Source organism: Erythrolamprus reginae, chromosome 6 (genome assembly GCF_031021105.1).
Source record: "Erythrolamprus reginae isolate rEryReg1 chromosome 6, rEryReg1.hap1, whole genome shotgun sequence".
Classification (NCBI taxonomy): Eukaryota; Metazoa; Chordata; class Lepidosauria; order Squamata; family Dipsadidae; genus Erythrolamprus; species Erythrolamprus reginae.
The window spans coordinates 42,468,069-42,485,895 of record NC_091955.1 but is presented as its reverse complement, the minus strand read 5'-3'; the positions used below and the strand labels follow the sequence as shown (position 1 = coordinate 42,485,895).

At 40.0% G+C, this 17,827-nt stretch overlaps 1 protein-coding gene across 5 annotated transcripts in view; it reads right to left on the bottom strand.

Annotated features, from left to right (window-relative positions):
• Positions 1 to 17,827, bottom strand: part of TBC1D30 (TBC1 domain family member 30) — a 156,020-nt gene that overhangs the window by 121,858 nt on the left and 16,335 nt on the right. Inside the window, exon 1 of one of the 5 annotated variants that reach the window (XM_070755631.1) lies at positions 7,214 to 7,499. The exons of 3 other annotated variants lie outside the window; for them this stretch is intronic. In XM_070755631.1, the coding sequence (XP_070611732.1) occupies positions 7,214 to 7,373 (160 nt within the window). In that variant the 5' untranslated portion in view covers positions 7,374 to 7,499. Of the gene's footprint in view, positions 1 to 7,213; positions 7,500 to 17,827 lie in introns of those variants that run through there. One more of the 5 variants, XM_070755632.1, reaches the window with a different exon arrangement.

Here is a 17,827-nt window from a genome sequence, read left to right as displayed (position 1 = left end):
CTTTCTTTCTTTCTTGCTCTTTTTCTCTCTTTTACCTTCCCTTCCTCTATTTCTTCTTTTCTTTCTCCTTCCCACCTTCTTCCCTCCCTCCCTTCACTCATTCCTCTCTTACTCTCCCCTTTCATGTTTCCTTGCTTCCTTCCTCTGTTCCTGTCCCTTCCCCCTTTCTTTCTTTCTTTCTTTCTTTCTTTCTTGCTCTTTTTCTTTCTCTCTTTTACCTTCCCTTCCTCTATTTCTTCTTTTCTTTCTCCTTCCCACCTTCTTCCCTCCCTCCCTTCACTCATTCCTCTCTTACTCTCCCCTTTCATAAGTTTCCTTGCTTCCTTCCTCTGTTCCTGTCCCTTCCCCCTTTCTTTCTTTCTTTCTTGCTCTTTTTCTTTCTCTCTTTTACCTTCCCTTCCTCTATTTCTTCTTTTCTTTCTCCTTCCCACCTTCTTCCCTCCCTCCCTCCCTTCACTCATTCCTCTCTTACTCTCCCCTTTCATAAGTTTCCTTGCTTCCTTCCTCTGTTCCTGTCCCTTCCCTCTTTCGTTCCTTCCTTCCCACCCTCCGTCCATTCATTCACCCATTCCTCTCTTGATCGCTTAAAGCCGGTCCCTGGTGCAAAAAGGGTTGGGGACCTCTGTCCTACAGGATTGGGTGGCAGAGAAGTTGAACATATGTAAATTTAAAAGTTTAAGAAAGTTTACAAGTTAAGTGAAAGAAACTTCATTATTCATTTATATGTACATGTACATTTCTTCATTAAAAACATGTCTTTCTGCATAATTTAGACTAACTTTGTGAGTTTTTTGAGGGCTGGAACCAATTAAAATTATTTACATTAATTCCTATGGGGAAAAGTCGTTCGAGATAAGAGCTGCTCGACTTAAGAGCCCAGGTCCGGAACGAATTAAACTCGTATCTCGAGGTACCACTGTATTGTGATTCACTACCCTGGGGTCCTATCACTAGGATCCTTCCCTCATTTGCAGTATCTCTTTATACACCAAATGCTGCAAGTGGTGCACGTTTCCTGTGCACGTGTCATAGGTTGTGACTCCTCTCCATCTAAAGCACACTGTTTAGAAACTGGCCATGCCTTATGGAACTGCTCTCACTATGAAACCATATTTTACAACAGGGCACACATCATACTGCCCACAGGTTGGTTTTTCACATGTGGCCAATGTACCTTTAATTACATTCCTGCATATCTTTCTAACACTCAGTGCTGTTTGAGTAGACAGCAGTCTTGCCCAAAAAGGAGGACATCCTTACCCGCACAAAAAGGACCTCTAAACCCCTTGATGCTTCATGCAATGATGAGATAAAACTATTGAGCAAAGCTGAGTATGTTTCACTTTCGGTATCCCTAGTGGGGGTACCTGGCTTGGCCGCAGACAAACAACAAACAGTGCATCGCATTGCCTGCTCTTTAGCAAAAACCATTAACGCTACATCAATAGCCATTGCTGCCTTAACACAAGAACATATAGAGCTCCAACATGCAATTTTGGAGAATAGAGCTGCTGTGAGTCTGTAAAAAACATGTGTTGCTTTAACATCTCAGACAACTCACATTTGGTAAAAAAGCAATTGGACAAGTTAAAGGTTCTTGCATCTCACATTTGAGAGGATGTGTTATCTGCCTGGTGGAATGCCCTTTGGTACTGGCTTCCAGATGGCTCCTGGCTACGTATTATCCTAACTACTGTGATTGTTGTGGTAATAGTTCTTGTAACACTTCGCTGCTGTATTCAATGCATTCCATCATTACTACAAATCTTTAAAAATCTTCTGCCCTCTAATAGGAAGGTCATTCTCACCAGGGAAGTTAAACCCCTTCTGGACTTAGAGGCCCACTTGCATCAACAGGAAGCTATACCAAAGAAACAACCTTTCTCTCTGCCCAGTGAAGAGAAAGAGTCTACTTTAAAAAAATAAAAAACAGGGGAGATGTGGGAATGTGGGAACTAGTGTCTTGGAATGTGCATGCGAAAAGCATAGACCTTGAGCATGACACGTATGATGACCCAGTTTCTCTAGCAACATTCTCCTTCCCAGCACTCTTACCTTGCCTTCTTTGCTGCTAGCCTAAGAAAAGTGCAACATTATATATTATGAGGTGGGCTGATGGGGTCTTTCACTCTCGCTTTCTTTTTCTCATGAATCAGCACTTTGAAATGTAGCACAAGTTGTGTGATTTTTATTGGTTATATTTTGTACGCTTAATACGTTATGAGTTTGAATTGGTGTAACAGACCCATGTGAAATGTAGCATCACAGAAGCCTGCCTTTCTTTGTTTGCTTTCAATAAAAGGGTCATCCTGAATTGAATTTAGGTTGTCTCACCAAAGAGAAAAAGTTGTTTTCAAGTTTCTTGTCCGAGGTTTTTTCTTTCAATTGGATTTGTGAGTAACCCGCAGTCAGTTGCCAGCTGCGAGCCTCTGTATCCCCATACTAAAGCCTCCTCATGAGTCCTGATGCTGATCCGCACCGGCAAGGTCTGAAAACGGATGGGCCCAGACACAAGGGCAACAAATGTCTCTGTGCAAACTCCTCATACAGGAAATTCATGGTGGCCCCCGAATCCATGAGAGCAGGAGCAGAAATCGATTGAGTACGCCGATCCACCAGGAGCTTGACGTTAATCGTGAGGTGACGGTACATTCCGGGGTCGTTATCCAAAGAATCCTTAACCAATGAAATGCCAGCCCAACCTAGCATTGCCACCAATCCAGGCCGCCCTCGTTTCCCAACTGCACATCTGGCGGGGAAACCAGGGGCGTGGGTACAGCCATCAAGGAATCCGGACCTATGGTGGGAACAGGAGTTGACGACTCTGGGAACTGTCCTGCAAGAGTCGGCGTCGCAACAGGAGGACCGGGAGGATTCAAAACCGTGGCAGAAACCGTGCTCCTTCGTTTGCAGGGACAGTCATTCGTGAAATGACCTCCCCCCCCCCTGCAATAGAAGCACCGGCCTGTCGCACATTGCTGCGCTCTCTCCTCCGGGGACAAACGGGTTCGCATGAAGTTCACCTCCATGGGCTCCCCAGCAGGGGCACGATCCGTTAGACGAGGAGGCAGGGCAGGCAGGAAGCGACGGGGTACAGGAACCGGGGTCGGCACGGGCATAGCGGACACCCCTCGGTGTGGAGCAGGCACTGGCATGATGCCCGAAACACGGGGGAAGGACCACTCAGCCCGGCGCACCTCTCGAGCCAGCAGCCGAGCCTCAATGGCCAAACAATGCTGCTCCAATTCATCCAGGGTACCCGGCAGGGCCTCGTGCACCAGCTAATCAAGCATAGTCTCTGACAAGCCATCCTGAAACGCCTCCATCAAGGCGGCCTCATTCCACTTCACCTGTCCATTGAGGCTACGAAAGTCAAGGGTAAAAATTTCAGACACATACAAACTTGAAAGTTCAAAAACAATGTTCTTTATCACAAAATTCAAAAGAAACAAAGCACCCTTTTTGTATTGCAAAGAGCACTCATCCCAAAACAACTTTGTAGGCTGTACAATCCCCTTAATCAGTCCTTAAGTACTTAGCTAGCAGCTGTGAAAAAATGTCACAGCCCTCCTTCTTCCACGAAGTGAGACACACACACTTTACTTTGCTTTGGTTTCAAAGTCGTGAAAAATCAACAAACAAAATCCAGAAACAGCAAGGAACGGCCCTGAAGAAACAATGATCAGATAATCTTCCACAATGGCCAAGCCAGCACGCTGCTATTTATATCAGCAGCTCTAATTGCTGGAGCCCCACCCAAACACAGGTGGCATCTCTTATCTCCTATAATATTTCTTCAATTGGTCTTTTCTATGCATAATTCTGTGCCTGCGTGGGTCTAACACTTCCTCATCTGAATTGATTGGAGATAATGGAGATTGGCTTCCTGGGCTGTGTGCCAAGCCCCCCTCTTCCAAGTCACCCCCACCTTCTTCTTTGTCCGAGGAAACTGCACTGACTCTGTCGGCAATAAAACAGGCCTATGACATGTTGATGTTTCCCCTGCATCCACATTCCTTGGGGCAGGAGCTGGGCCAGAGCCAACCACAACAACACCAGGCAATAGTTTTGTCAAATAAATGTTTTTCTCATCTTATTTTAACCACATTTTTTTCTTTTTTCTCTAACCAACAATAGACCCTCTCCCAACACTTATAAAAGTCCGATTCTTCTTTATTTTTTATTTCTACCGTTAACTTATCCATTTCTGCGCAGAGTATGACTTTTTCTATGATCTCTTCCTCCTGATGGATTTCTTCATTCTTCCAATATTGGGCATAAATTAACCTGGCCGCAGTAGTTATATGGATAATGAAATATATTTGGTGTTTTTCTAATTTTTGCTGGAATATTCCTAGCAAAAAGCTTTCTGAATTTTTTTCTATTTTAATGCCTAAAATTTCTTCCAGCCAATTTGTAATTGTATTCCAGAAGCATTTTGCTTTGTCACACTTTCACCAAAGATGGTAATAAGAGCCAATTTCGCTTTTACATTTCCAACATTTTGATAGGCATCTTTTGTGAATTCTGGCTAATTGTACAGGTGTTATATGCCATCTATAGTACAATTTGAACCAATTCTCTTTGTAAGATGCGGTTAAAGTCATTTTTAAGTTTCTTTCCCATGCTTGTTGCCAGATTTCAAATTCTATACTGTATCCAAAATTTTGTTCCCATTTCCTCATATTTAACTTTATTTTTCCCTTTTCCTCATCCTGAGAAAGTAGATAGTGATATATTTTCTGAATTGTTTTTTCCTGGGGCCCTAATAATAATTTGTCTAATATCTTTTCATTCTGAATTCCCAAATCTCTCTTAACCTTTTCATATTTAGATTTAATCTGTAAGTATTCCCATCATTCTAACTTAATTTCTTCTTTTTCTAATTCCGCTCTTGTCTTAATATTCCCATCCTCGTTAACTATATGTTTAGATGTAGTTATTTTACCTAATTTTGTAAAGTTCAGGTGAGTATAAGCTTCCAAGGGTGAGAACCAGTTCGGGACACCTCTATATTTTTGACTTTTAATTTTTTGTCAAACACTTAATAGCGAATTTCTAATATAATGGTTTGTAAAATATTTATTCGTTTTGCATTTTCCTTGCCATAGAAATTAATGCCAACCAGAGTGGAGATCATGGCCCTCTAAAGTTAATAATCTAATGTTATCTAGTTGGATCCAATCTTTGATCCACATTAAAATGGCTAGAAGCTAAACTGTTGTTTATTTTAATGTAAACAATTCCTATGAGAAAATGGACTTTTGCTACTGTTGATGGCATTAAAAAAAACAAGTGGATCATTGAGGCTAATGTTAAAAATGTCTATTTTTACATATGCATGAACATTGTGCTTAAGTCTGCACACAACTGTTGTAAATGCAAAAAGTACTAATACATTCAGCTTTGATTGATTTCCTCTTTTAATGTGTACATGATGAGCCCTGAATCTTCTGATTCCCGTTAATGTTGAGATTAAGGATATATGAAATTCATATATACAGTATATTGTGTTTCATCTTCAAAAACACTCTGAAGCTGCAACTATCAAGATAAAAGAGGACTCATGAAGTACAAAATCAAAATTTAGCAAATCATCATGGAATTTAGTTGCCATCTTTTCCTCCCTGGATTCTTCTGGTGTTGCCTATGCAGTGAACATATCATCTTCAAAGACACTCTGAAAGTTTCACAATCAATGGGGGGTGGGGAATCATTCACACTGCAGTCCTAATCATCCACACTGGTTGCTTAGATTTGTTTTTTAGAGTTGCTGACTTCCATATTGTTCATTTATCACTGCAGTCTGTGTATCATGTTGTGTCCTTTTGAGAAAATTCAGTGTTTGTTTAAAAATACAACCTGGCCTGTTAACTTGGGGGAAGATGGTTGCACTGTTTCTATGTTTTCCTGCACTGAACATAGCAGTCCAAAACTGACTGACTTCTGGAATGTAATTTTTTTCCCAATGTTTCTCATTTTTGTATATGTCCCTATAAAGTATTTAAAAATTTTATTCATACTTTGAAATATTATTTTTGTACATAAAGTAATCAAGATTACATAAATTAATATAAAGAGCTGCAAAGGTACAGACTTGAATGGTCCATCAAGTCCATCAAGTCACAAGGAGTTAAGCTTGAAGAAGTCTGCCTTTAGTGCATCACATTAACCGTTCTAGAATGTCGCTGTCCAAGCAAATGGTGCTGAAATATCATCCAAAACTCCTTCCAAAATTATTACGGCATATTTTTTGCCCACTTTTTAAAAAAGTAGTCAATGAAAAGCAACAAACATACCATTCCTTTCCCCACACAACAGACATCTTGTATGAAGCGTTGGGCTGAGTATTACTGGTTCAAAGTTACTCATTCAGTTTTCATGGCTAAGTCAGGCCTAGAACTCTCGGTCTCTGGTTTCTAGGCTCATGCCTTAATATAACTGTCTTATAATGAATGTTTGGCATTATTCATAATAAAATCTTAGCACTTAAATTGCATTTCATAATACAGTAAATGTACTAAATTTAAGGTGTTTTGATTATCACTCAACCCAATTTTAAGATATTTGCATTCACAGTATTAGATTCCCCATTTAATTTAATTTCCCTCAAACTGAATAGCATGCCAAATTTCCCCAGAACTGTATTATTAGAATTAGATTGTAATTAATTTTCTGAAAAGATTATTTGCAGCATATAAAAGCAATTAATAGAATTTGTAGTTCTTGTAGTTTTGATACCGAACGATATTCTGGGGGCGATTCAAACAATACATATTGATGGGAAGCCTCCTCCTTTCCACATATAGCCCTTGGGAAATTCTGCAGCCCCGCCGCCATTTCTAGACCATTGCACGCCGCTCCTCTGACCGGTGTGCAATAAAGTGTCCTTTCCGCTGTTTATGGGCGCAACGACCATCAAGACGTTCCTCCCTCTTCCTCCTCCTCCACCACCACCACCACCTGGCCAAGCACGCGCATCCTAAGCTATTCCCCCAATTCTGCCTGTCCGATCCCCGGAGATCAGCTACAAACGCAAGGACTCCGGGGACTTTCCTTTCCTCCGTCTGCGATAACCCCCACCTCTGTGGACCCAGAGCAAGCAGTTAAATCGCGCTGCGCTGAAACCTTCAAGGGAAAAAAAAAACCTCCCGCCAACAAACGTAGGAAAACGCGAGACCGCGGTCCAGGCGGCCTGCTGCAGCCTCTTTACCCGGCTCCAAAGTGCACAGCAGGCGAGGCGCAGTTCGGGATATGCAGCTCCTTTTCTTCAACACGTTACTCAGGATGGTGCTCACGCCGCCGGCGGTGCTTTGCCGCTTTAAAGACCTTCCCCCTCGCCTCAGGGAAGTAGTCAGTCTGTCTTGCCTCATGGGTGACCACAAGCAGGAGCCAAACGCACCATCCACTGAGGTTCCAGGGCCAGCGGCCGCGCCAGCTTCCCGCAGGTGCAGCCGGCGCTCGCCGCTAAGTGACGCAATCCGGACCTTCGCCGCTTCTAATTCAGGGGGCAAGGAAACGCGCGAAGTGGCGGAGGGAGCAGAGGTTTGAGGGCGGAGAGACTGCGAGCAGCGGGAACGCCACTTTGGAGAGGCGGCGAGGGCGGCCTCTTAACAGGACGGATTCTCCGCAGTGCAGAGGAGAGGGAAGAAAGGCGAGGCGAGGCGCAAGCCGGCAAAGGGAAAAAAACGCCGTTCCCGCCCACCGTCACAACATCACTGATAATAGAGCCAGGCAGCTCTTGCTTCTCTGCCGCCACCTGCCAGCCGGCGAAGCTTGCGTTAAAAATAAACCTGACGCGATGTAAATCTCAACAGCAGGGTGCCGACTGCAGAAAAAGTATGTGCCGTCTGAAGGGAGCCCCCCACCCCGCTTTGGGAATTAACCAATAAAAATTAATCAGAAAGTTATAACCATGACAATCGCAAACCGGCACCTGTCATTGGCGCATTTCGTTGACGTGAGAAAGTTGCAATCTTTAATAGACAAAAGGAGGGAGGCTGAAGGATGCTCCTAATAACAAGTCAAATCTGCAGAAGAATAAAACAAAAATCACTTTCCGTGCATCTTTTTTTCATTTATTCTCGTAAGAATTTAGAAAACAGTGACATTTAAAGTATTCCATCAAAAATCGATTTCCATTATTTTATGCAACACACTGTATGCTTGATAGAGCTGCTTTGCAGATCAACTTGATATGCATTTGTCTATTTGTCTTTTTAAAAAAATATTTCTATAAACACTATTCAGTGTACTGGGTTTTTCACACACCCCAAATAGGCAACAGAGTTCTCAAAACTGCTTCCCGGCAAGTAATTTAAAAAAAAAAAATCTCTCCAATCACAGTACAATAAAAATTATAACAACAATATCAAATTGTTTTCCAATAAATCAAGTTCAGGAAGTTATAGAATACAATGCTACCACCTTCACTTTTGACATCTGAATAAAAATAGCTGCCCAATTTTTTAATGCTATAGAAATATACTATTATCTAAGACCCCATTTTAAGCTGTTCCGAATTCTAGTATCTCACATTGAATAGGCTGAAATGTTTCAAATGTCTCCTAATCGCTTCCATATCAATTTTCATATATAATCAATACCCTTTACAAATAGTTAACGCCTATTAATAAAATACCCTTAAAAAAACATTTGAAAAATTCTTACAGTAGTGTAGTCAAAGGGAAAAAAATGAACCCAATAATATCACCAAATATTGACTAATTAATCCAATTACCAACCTAATTACTAACTGCTTTATATAAAAAATTAAAAATGAAAAGGATAGAATCAAAATAAAATTAAATCTATAAAAAATAAAATTAAATTAAGTCTCTAAAGAAATTAAGAAATAAAAAAAACATAAGAGAGAATAGAAAATTACACTAAATAGATAAGATAAATATAGGTGTAAAGACGCAGCAGAATAAAAAAAGAAAGCTAGAAAAAAAGAAAAAGAAAAGCACAAAACAAAAAAAGAAAGAAGAGGAGGAAAGAGCAAAGAAGAACTTTCCTCTTCTTCTCATTGACTTCGCCACCTCTCTCCTTATAGCATTTTCCAAAATTTGCAAAGTTTTAAAATTGCTTTATAAAAAAGAACATACCCAACAGAATTCTCCAACCCGAACAAAGAAAAGAAAAGAAAGAAATTTCCTTGATAGCCCACCGGGGTCAACTTTTACATATAAAGCTGCAAACCCAGTGAAATCATCATGCCCTAATCTAAGTTGTTGGTCCCAGTGAATAAAAAAGAAAATTCCCCTTCCCTAATCCTGACTCAACTTATAACCTTTCAAAAATTAATAATATGCTTTTCCAAATTTGTGATCCAGATCATCTGAAATTTAAATATCTAAGGGAATTTCTCCATCATTGTTCATAAAAAAATTTTAAAGGGTAGGAAGAAAGCTCTCCAATATCCAACTGGGATCTAATTATAAATATTGTGTTGTATGTCCAGCTAAATTTTTTATGCCCTACTCTAACTTTATCACAGCAAGCCCAGTGGAATTCTCATGCCCTATTCTATTTAAATTGATCCCAATAGGTAATAGGAAAAGCTTCCCCTTCTTCGATCCATATTTTGGATAGTTTTAAGTCAATAAATTAAATAACATATTTTTATTAGAAGATAGCTTAAACCAAAAATCAGTTCATTTATTATCTAAATAAATTAATTCCATTATTTCATTATTAATTCCATTTTCAATACTTGTTTCTTATATTCTTGCCATCAAATCCATATATTTCCATATACACATGTGATTCTGATAAATTCTAAGTTCTAGATTTAATTTTAAATTTTCCCAAATATTAATTTTTTCTCCATGAAACATTTTCAATTTTTGCAAACTTTTAAAATTGCTTTGTATAGAAAGAAAAAAAAATTCCTTAGAAAATAACTTATTCCAAGAATCAGTTCATTTCTTCTCTAGATAAATTCATTCCATTCTTAATTCATTTTTAATACTTATTTCATACACGTTATATCTTATATCTTATAAAAATCTTATAGAATCAATTAGCTATTCCTAAAGTTTAAGAATATTTTCTTATACCTCACTCCTCTTCTCCATTCAGATAATGTATTTCCATATAAGCACGTGTTTCTTTTATATCCTAAGTTTTAGATTTAAATTTTCCCAAATAGTAATTTTTTTAAAGAAAAAGGTCTAATAAAAAAGTTATAAAAGAAAAAAATACAAAGAATCTGTCAAAGCCTCATTTTAACCAGTATCATATAAAACATAAAAAACTTTTTACTTATTAAATAATTCCCCTTTCCTCAAACCAGATATTCTCCAAAACAAAATACATTCCCTCTAAAATTATACCACCACCCCTTTTAGGCTGTGCATAACGAATTTCATATAATCCCATCTTATCCTAATTAAATATATATATATATAAAACATAGAATCCTTTCAAAACACTCTTTTCCCTCCTAATGTTAATACTATCAAATCCATATTATTATCAAGTAGATTACATATCCAGAGGTTTTTTCCCCCATATATAAGCCTGTTATATTCAATAATTTTAATATAGTTAAACATTTAAGAATATAATGCCTCTTATCAAGTAATATGTCCATGATTCTAACAGATATTACCATGATTCTAACAGATTCCTTTCTTCTAAAAATACTGTCTTTTGTTCTTCTTTGCTTAAGATGATACTGTAGAAATTAAATTTAATGTAAAATGTCCATGTCCTACTCCAGATCTTCTCCGTGCGTATCTCAAAAGTATATGTTAACTTATTCTGTTAGAAAAGCTAGAAAAGTAAGAAAAGGTTCTTGCTTAGTTGCTCTGCAGATCTTTCCCATTCCTCTCCGTGACGATGTTATTCAAATCTTCCCATTGTTATTCGAATCTTATTCAAATCTTCTAATTGCATTTACTTCCCAAATCCAAAATCGCAATTCCAAGCTCCCAAAACCACACGACAGCCACACAACAGCCCCAAGATGACACGTCATTTCCTCAAAGGCAAAAGGGACAATTTCGAAGGGAAAGCAAAAATACACCATAATCCAAATAAACACCAAATCTGATCTGATCCAAACTCCATCTTTAACAGCCTTTAAAGCTCTTCAAAAGAAGAGCGTTGAATAGGCACATCCATGCTCTTGCTGTATGCCCCCATTCACGAGCAGCCGCTGTGATCTATTTCCGGCTTCTCTAGTCATGATTGTAACCAATTTTTGAACAGATCCAATTAGCTTCCTTAGCACTCCAAACTCACCAGTACACCGCTTAAAGTTTCTTCACCATGCCAATGCTTGCTTTTTATACCCTTTCCAGATGTTACCGGTCTTCTTCAATTGCCTGCGTTGCGTTGTCTCCCGTGGCTGGTGCCGGCACAGACATGGCTGCCTGGCGGGCCTCGCACCACCACCGGCACGAGACCAGGTCAGTTTGCCTGGCAAGGGTTTGCCGACCCCCTACCAGGCCCCCGATAGCGTCCCCTACATCACCTCCCCTCCAGGGAGGATTGGGTCTGGTTCATCAGAACTGAGACTCTGGATGGTGGGGATTCAGAGCTACCCGCTGGAGACCGAGGGCAGCTCCATGTTGCCGTGGCCATTGACCCCACCCCTCTCCAAAACTGCTTCCCAAAGATTAAATTATAACATGTGTTATGATGCAGTTTTTATTTATCGTATCTATAGCAAAAGGATTCAAGATTGAATTTTTATTTTTTTATTTATTTATTTATTAGATTTGTATGCCGCCCCTCTCCGTAGATGCAAGATGCAAGAATTGACATGACTTTTAGGTTTTCTGGATTTCAGATGATGGTTTAAAACACACAAGTATTGCAACTTCATATACAGTATGTCACAGAAGTGAGTACACCTCCTCACATCGCTGGCTGGGGGATTCTGGGAGTTGAAGTCCAGATATCTTCAAGTTGCCAAGGTTGGGAAACACTGCTATAGAAAACCTATGGAAGGAATTGAAAGTCCATGTTGCCCAGCGACAGCCCCAAAACATCACTGCTCTTGAGGAGATCTGCATGGAGGAATAGGCCAACATACCAGCAACAGTGTGTGCCAACCTTGTGAGGACTTACAGAAAATGTTTGACCTCTGTCATTGCCAATAAAGGATATATAACAAAGCATTGAGATGATTATTTTCATTTTTTGTTTGTTTATTTTGAGTCCTGCTACTTCACCAAAATCTTCAATTTGTTTAATTAATTTTGGTGCGGTTGTCAATGGTTCCTCAATTATAAATACCAAATCATCTGCAAAGGCCTGGACTTTATAAATTTCTTTTCTTATTTTTAGGCCTTTTATGTCTTCATTTTTTCTTATTTTAATTAGTAGTGTTTCCATCATTAATATAAACAGAAGTGGAGAGATAGGGAATCCCTGTCTCACTCCTTTCTCAATTTTAAATTTTTCCATTTGCTCTTCATTAATTATAATTTTGGTGTTTTGTTCCAGATATATTGTTTTTATTAAATTTGTAAAGTATTGTCCAAAATTCATCATTTCTAATTGTGTTATCATAAATTTCCAATTTATATTGTCGAAAGCTTTTTGTGCGTCAAGAAAAACCAATGCCATCTGTTCTCCAGGATGTTCCTCATAGTATTCTAGTACATTTGTTATTATCCTCATATTATCTTTAATTTGCCTCTTGGGGAGAAAGCCATTTTGATCACAGTATATTAATTGATTCAGAATGTTTTTTAACCTTGCTGCGTAAATTGTGATAAATATCATATAATCTGTATTTAATAACGATATGGGTCTGTAATTTTTAATTTTTTCTTTTTCTGTTTCTGTTTTGGGTGTAAGTGATATTCATGCTTCTGTCCATGTTTGGGGTATCTTTGCATCTCGGGCTATTTGATTATAAATATCCAATATATTATTTTCTAATATTTTTATTTCTTGTTTGTATAATTCTACTGGTATGCCGTCTGTGCCTGTTGCTTTGTTGTTGTTGTTTTGTTTTATCACTGCCTGAAGTTCAACTAAGGTAATTGGTCTATTTAGTTCTTGTCGTTGCTCTTCTGTTAATGCTTCCATATTTGTTAGTTCAATATACTTTTCTATTTCTTCTTTTTTTACTTCTTCCTGTGTATATAATTTCTTATTGTATTGTACTGCTATTCTTTTCTTTTCTTCCTTCACATATTTTATGTTACCGTGTTCATCTTCTAATCTATGTTTTTTTCTTTCTTTTTGTTTTCTTAGTTTAGGTGCTAGCCACCTTCCTGTTTTATTTGCTTGGTCGAAATATTGGCTGTTCTAATCTTTTCTTCTACTTCTTCCTGATGTATCAAATTAATTGCATGTCTAATTTGATCTTTTTTCTCCTTAATTTTTTTACTTTTTGGATTTAATTGTAGCTCTGTTTCTATTTGTTTTAATTCTTGTTCTAATTTTTCCTGTTTAATCTTTTTTTGTTTATGTTTCATTGCCATATATGATGTTGTTAAACCTCTGATGTAAGCTTTTGTCGTATCCCAAAGTGCTTGTGGTGAAATTTCATCTGTTTTATTTCAAAGAATATCTGTAATTCTTTCTCTAGCATTTCAGTGTACTGCTTTTCCTTTATTATTTTTCTGTCCATAATCCATTTTATTTGTTTTTTATTATTTCCCTTTCTCCAAATTAATGATATTGGGTTGTGGTCTGCCCAAGTGTTTGCTTCTATTTCAATTTTTACAATTTCATTGTTTATCTGCGGTGTTGCCCAAACCATGTCTATACGCGACCAACTCTGGTGTGGATTTGAATAATATGTATATTGTTTGTGTTTCTCATGTTTTTCTCTCCAAGAGTCTTTCAAGTTTAGCTCCTTAACTATATCCCAAAAGGTTTTAGGGAGGTTTTTCTTTTTTTTAATATTTCTGTTTCCTTTATAATCTAATTTCTTATCTGCTACCGCATTGAAATCTCCTAGTAGAATTATGTTTTCTAAATCTAATTCAATGATTTTTTCGTGTAGTTTTTTATAAAACTCTAATTGATTTTCATTCGGTGCATATATTACTATTAATGTTAGCAATTTCTGATTCTTTTCTAATTCTATTATTAAAATTCTACCATCCTTATCCTTGTATATTTCTTTTGCATTAATCGTTTCTTTCACATATATTGCCACCCCCCCTTTTTTTTCTGCTAAAGATGTATAAAGAATTCCTAATTTCTTATTTACTAATAGGTCTACATTTCGTTTGCGTCTCTGTAATTCTTGCAAAGCAATCACGTCCATTTTTAATTTTTTTAATTTTGTGAATATCAATCTTCTTTTATTAGGATTATTAAGTCCATTTACATTGATAGATGTTATTCTTGTGTCTTCTGACATTAACTATGCGTAGTATTTCCGATTCTTTGTTTCTTTTAAGTTTCTCTCCTGTTGTACTTCCTTTTGTTCCTGTTTTCCTTCTTCCAACCTTGGTTTCTCTCTTTCTTCCCTCGGTTCCTCTTCCTCCCGACTTGCTGTCTCTAATTCCTCTCTACTTCCCCTACTTTCCTTGCTAATTTGTTCCTCATATAGTAAATCGTTTTCTTCACAGAATTGTCTTGCTTCCTCCAGTGTATTTATTCTAACTCTCCTTTCTTTCCAAGTTATCATCATCCCTTCTGGTAGCAGCCATCTAAACATTACTTTCCTTTGCATCAATTTTCTTGCCAAGAATTGATATTGTTTTCTAATTTCACGAATCTTACATGGCACTTGTTTGAGAATTATTATTTCTTTACCTCTGTATGATATTGATTGGCTGCGTGTATTTCATCTCTCACCATCCGTCTAGTGAATTTAATATGTACTTCGCCCGGCAGATGAGGCCTTCTTGCAAAATTGGTATGTACCCGGTAAAGTTCATCTATATCCCGCGCCGTCTCTTGTTGGTCTTTATGTAAAAATTTTTGCTAAAATTTCTATCATTTTCTCACCCAAATTCTCATCTCGTTCTTCAATTATATTTTGAAATCTTAAACTATATGAGGAAAGATCTAATTCCAATTGTGAAATAGATTGGTCCATATTCTTGACTGTCAACTCATTTTTCTCTTCTATCCTCTCTACCTTCTTTTCTACCTTCTCTACCTTCTCTTCTATTATCTTTATTTTTTGTATGTTTTCTTTTAATGTTTGTTGCATATCTACAATCCTTTCATCCATCCCCTTGATCTTGTCTTTTACTTCTCCCATCTCTGTCTTTAATTCTTCGTGTTGTTTTTTAGCTTCTTCTCTGTTGCTTTCTAAAGCTTTTGTCCTTGTATCTTGTAATTGTACTACCGTGTTTCCCCGATAGTAAGACACCCCCGATTGTAAGACATATCGGGGGTTTCAGGGGGGTCGGCTAATATAAGCCATACCCCGAAAGTAAGACATATGTCTTACTTTCGGGGAAACTCGGGGCGTATTGCCGCCAGATCCTCTCTACGTTACGCTTGCTTTTGCCGCTGCCAGCAGTCTATGAGCGTCCGCTGGCCGCTGCTGCAGTCACTTTCTGCCTCTGCTGGAGCCGGCTGTGGTTTCATCCTCTGCTTGGAGCGGTAGCATCCTCTGCTTGGAGAGGACTTTGGAAGTGATGCCGGCTACTGTACCAGTTTCTTTCCTTCTCCCCCACCCCCATTTTTGTAAGGAAGTGCTGAAAGACACCGCGGAACTTACCGCTGAGTAAATTTATTATTTTAAAGCAGCCGGCGTCACTTCCAAAGTCCTCTCCATGGCAACTCCTGTCTTGTTTGCCTTCGGACCCCAAAATACCCCCCGCGCGCCCTTTTCCATGGGCGCGCAGTCCCCATCCCCCTGCCAGCACGCGGGGGGCGGGGGCGGGGAGGCGCCGGCAGTAGAAGGCGCTGCCCCGCCCGCCCAATCTGCTCCCTCTCCTCTTCCGCCGAAAGGCAAACGGCGCGCCCCGCCGCTTAGGCTTTTGCTGCTTCTGGAGGGGTGGGCACCGATACCCCCCCTCCAGGAGCAGCAAAAGCCTAAGCGGTGGGGTGCGCCGTTTGCCTTTCAGCATCGGCGCCTTCCCCTCCACGAGCAGCAAAAGCCTCAACGACGGAGCCGAAAGGCAAACAGCGTGCCCAGTCGCTTAGGCTTTTGCTGCTTCTGGTGGGGTGGGCGCCAATGCTGAAAGCCTCAGCGCCGTTTGGCTGCCAGGGGGGCGGGGAGGAGAAAATCCTCCCCCCCCTCCAGGAGCAGCAAAAGTCTAAGCGGCGGGGTGCGCTGTTTGCCTTTCGGCTCCGATGCTTAGGCTTTTGCTGCTTCTGGAGGGGTGGGCGCCGATCCCCCCCTCCAGGAGCAGCAAAAGCCTAAGCGGCGGGGTGCGCCGTTTGCCTTTCGGCATCGGCGCCTTCCCCTCCACGAGCAGCAAAATCCTCAATGACGGAGCCGAAAGGCAAACAGCATGCCCAGTCGCTTAGGCTTTTGCTGCTTCTGGAGGGGTGGGCGCCGATGCCGAAAGCCTCAGCGCCGTTTGGCTTCTGGGGGGGCAGGGAGGAGAAAATCCTCCCCCCCGCTCCAGGAGCAGCAAAAGCCTAAGCGGCGGGGTGCGCTGTTTGCCTTTCGACTCTGACGCTTAGGCTTTTGCTGCTCGTGGAGGGGGGGGTGCCGATGCCAAATGCTTTCCCTCCGCGGTGGGGGGTGCAGGGCAGGCACAGTCAGCCCCAGGAGACAAAGAGAGAATGAGAGAAAGGAAAGAGACAGAAAGGGAGGGAGAGAAAGAAAGAGTGAGAGAAAGGATAGAGAGAAAGAGGGAATGAGAGAAAGGAAAGAGAGAGAAAGGGAGGGAGAGAAGGAAAGAGTGAGAGATAGAAAGGATAGAGAGAAAGAGGGAATGAGAAAGGAAAGAGAGAGAAAGGGAGGGAGATAAGGAAAGAGTGAGAGATAGAAAGGATAGAGAGAAAGAGGGAATGAGAGAAAGGAAAGAGACAGAAAGGGAGGGAGAGAAGGAAAGAGTGAGAGATAGAAAGGATAGAGAGAAAAAGGGAATGAGAGAAAGGAAAGAGAGAGAAAGGGAGGGAGAGAAGGAAAGAGTGAGAGATAGAAAGGATAGAGAGAAAGAGGGAATGAGAGAAAGGAAAGAGAGAAAGGGAGGGAGAGAAGGAAAGAGTGAGAGATAGAAAGGATAGAGAGAAAGAGGGAATGAGAGAAAGGAAAGAGAGAGAAAGGGAGGGAGAGAAGGAAAGAGTGAGAGATAGAAAGGATAGAGAGAAAGAGGGAATGAGAGAAAGGAAAGAGAGAGAAAGGGAGGGAGAGAAGGAAAGAGTGAGAGATAGAAAGGATAGAGAGAAAGAGGGAATGAGAGAAAGGAAAGAGAGAGAAAGGGAGGGAGATAAGGAAAGAGTGAGAGATAGAAAGGATAGAGAGAAAGAGGGAATGAGAGAAAGGAAAGAGACAGAAAGGGAGGGAGAGAAGGAAAGAGTGAGAGATAGAAAGGATAGAGAGAAAGAGGGAATGAGAGAAAGGAAAGAGAGAGAAAGGGAGGGAGAGAAGGAAAGAGTGAGAGATAGAAAGGATAGAGAGAAAGAGGGAATGAGAGAAAGGAAAGAGAGAAAGGGAGGGAGAGAAGGAAAGAGTGAGAGATAGAAAGGATAGAGAGAAAGAGGGAATGAGAGAAAGGAAAGAGAGAAAGGGAGGGAGAGAAGGAAAGAGTGAGAGATAGAAAGGATAGAGAGAAAGAGGGAATGAGAGAAAGGAAAGGGAGAGAAAGGGAGGGAGAGAAGGAAAGAGTGAGAGATAGAAAGGATAGAGAGAAAGAGGGAATGAGAGAAAGGAAAGAGACAGTGGTGAATACAATACTGTTCAGGTTGTTAATAAATGTTAATTTTATGGTTAAAA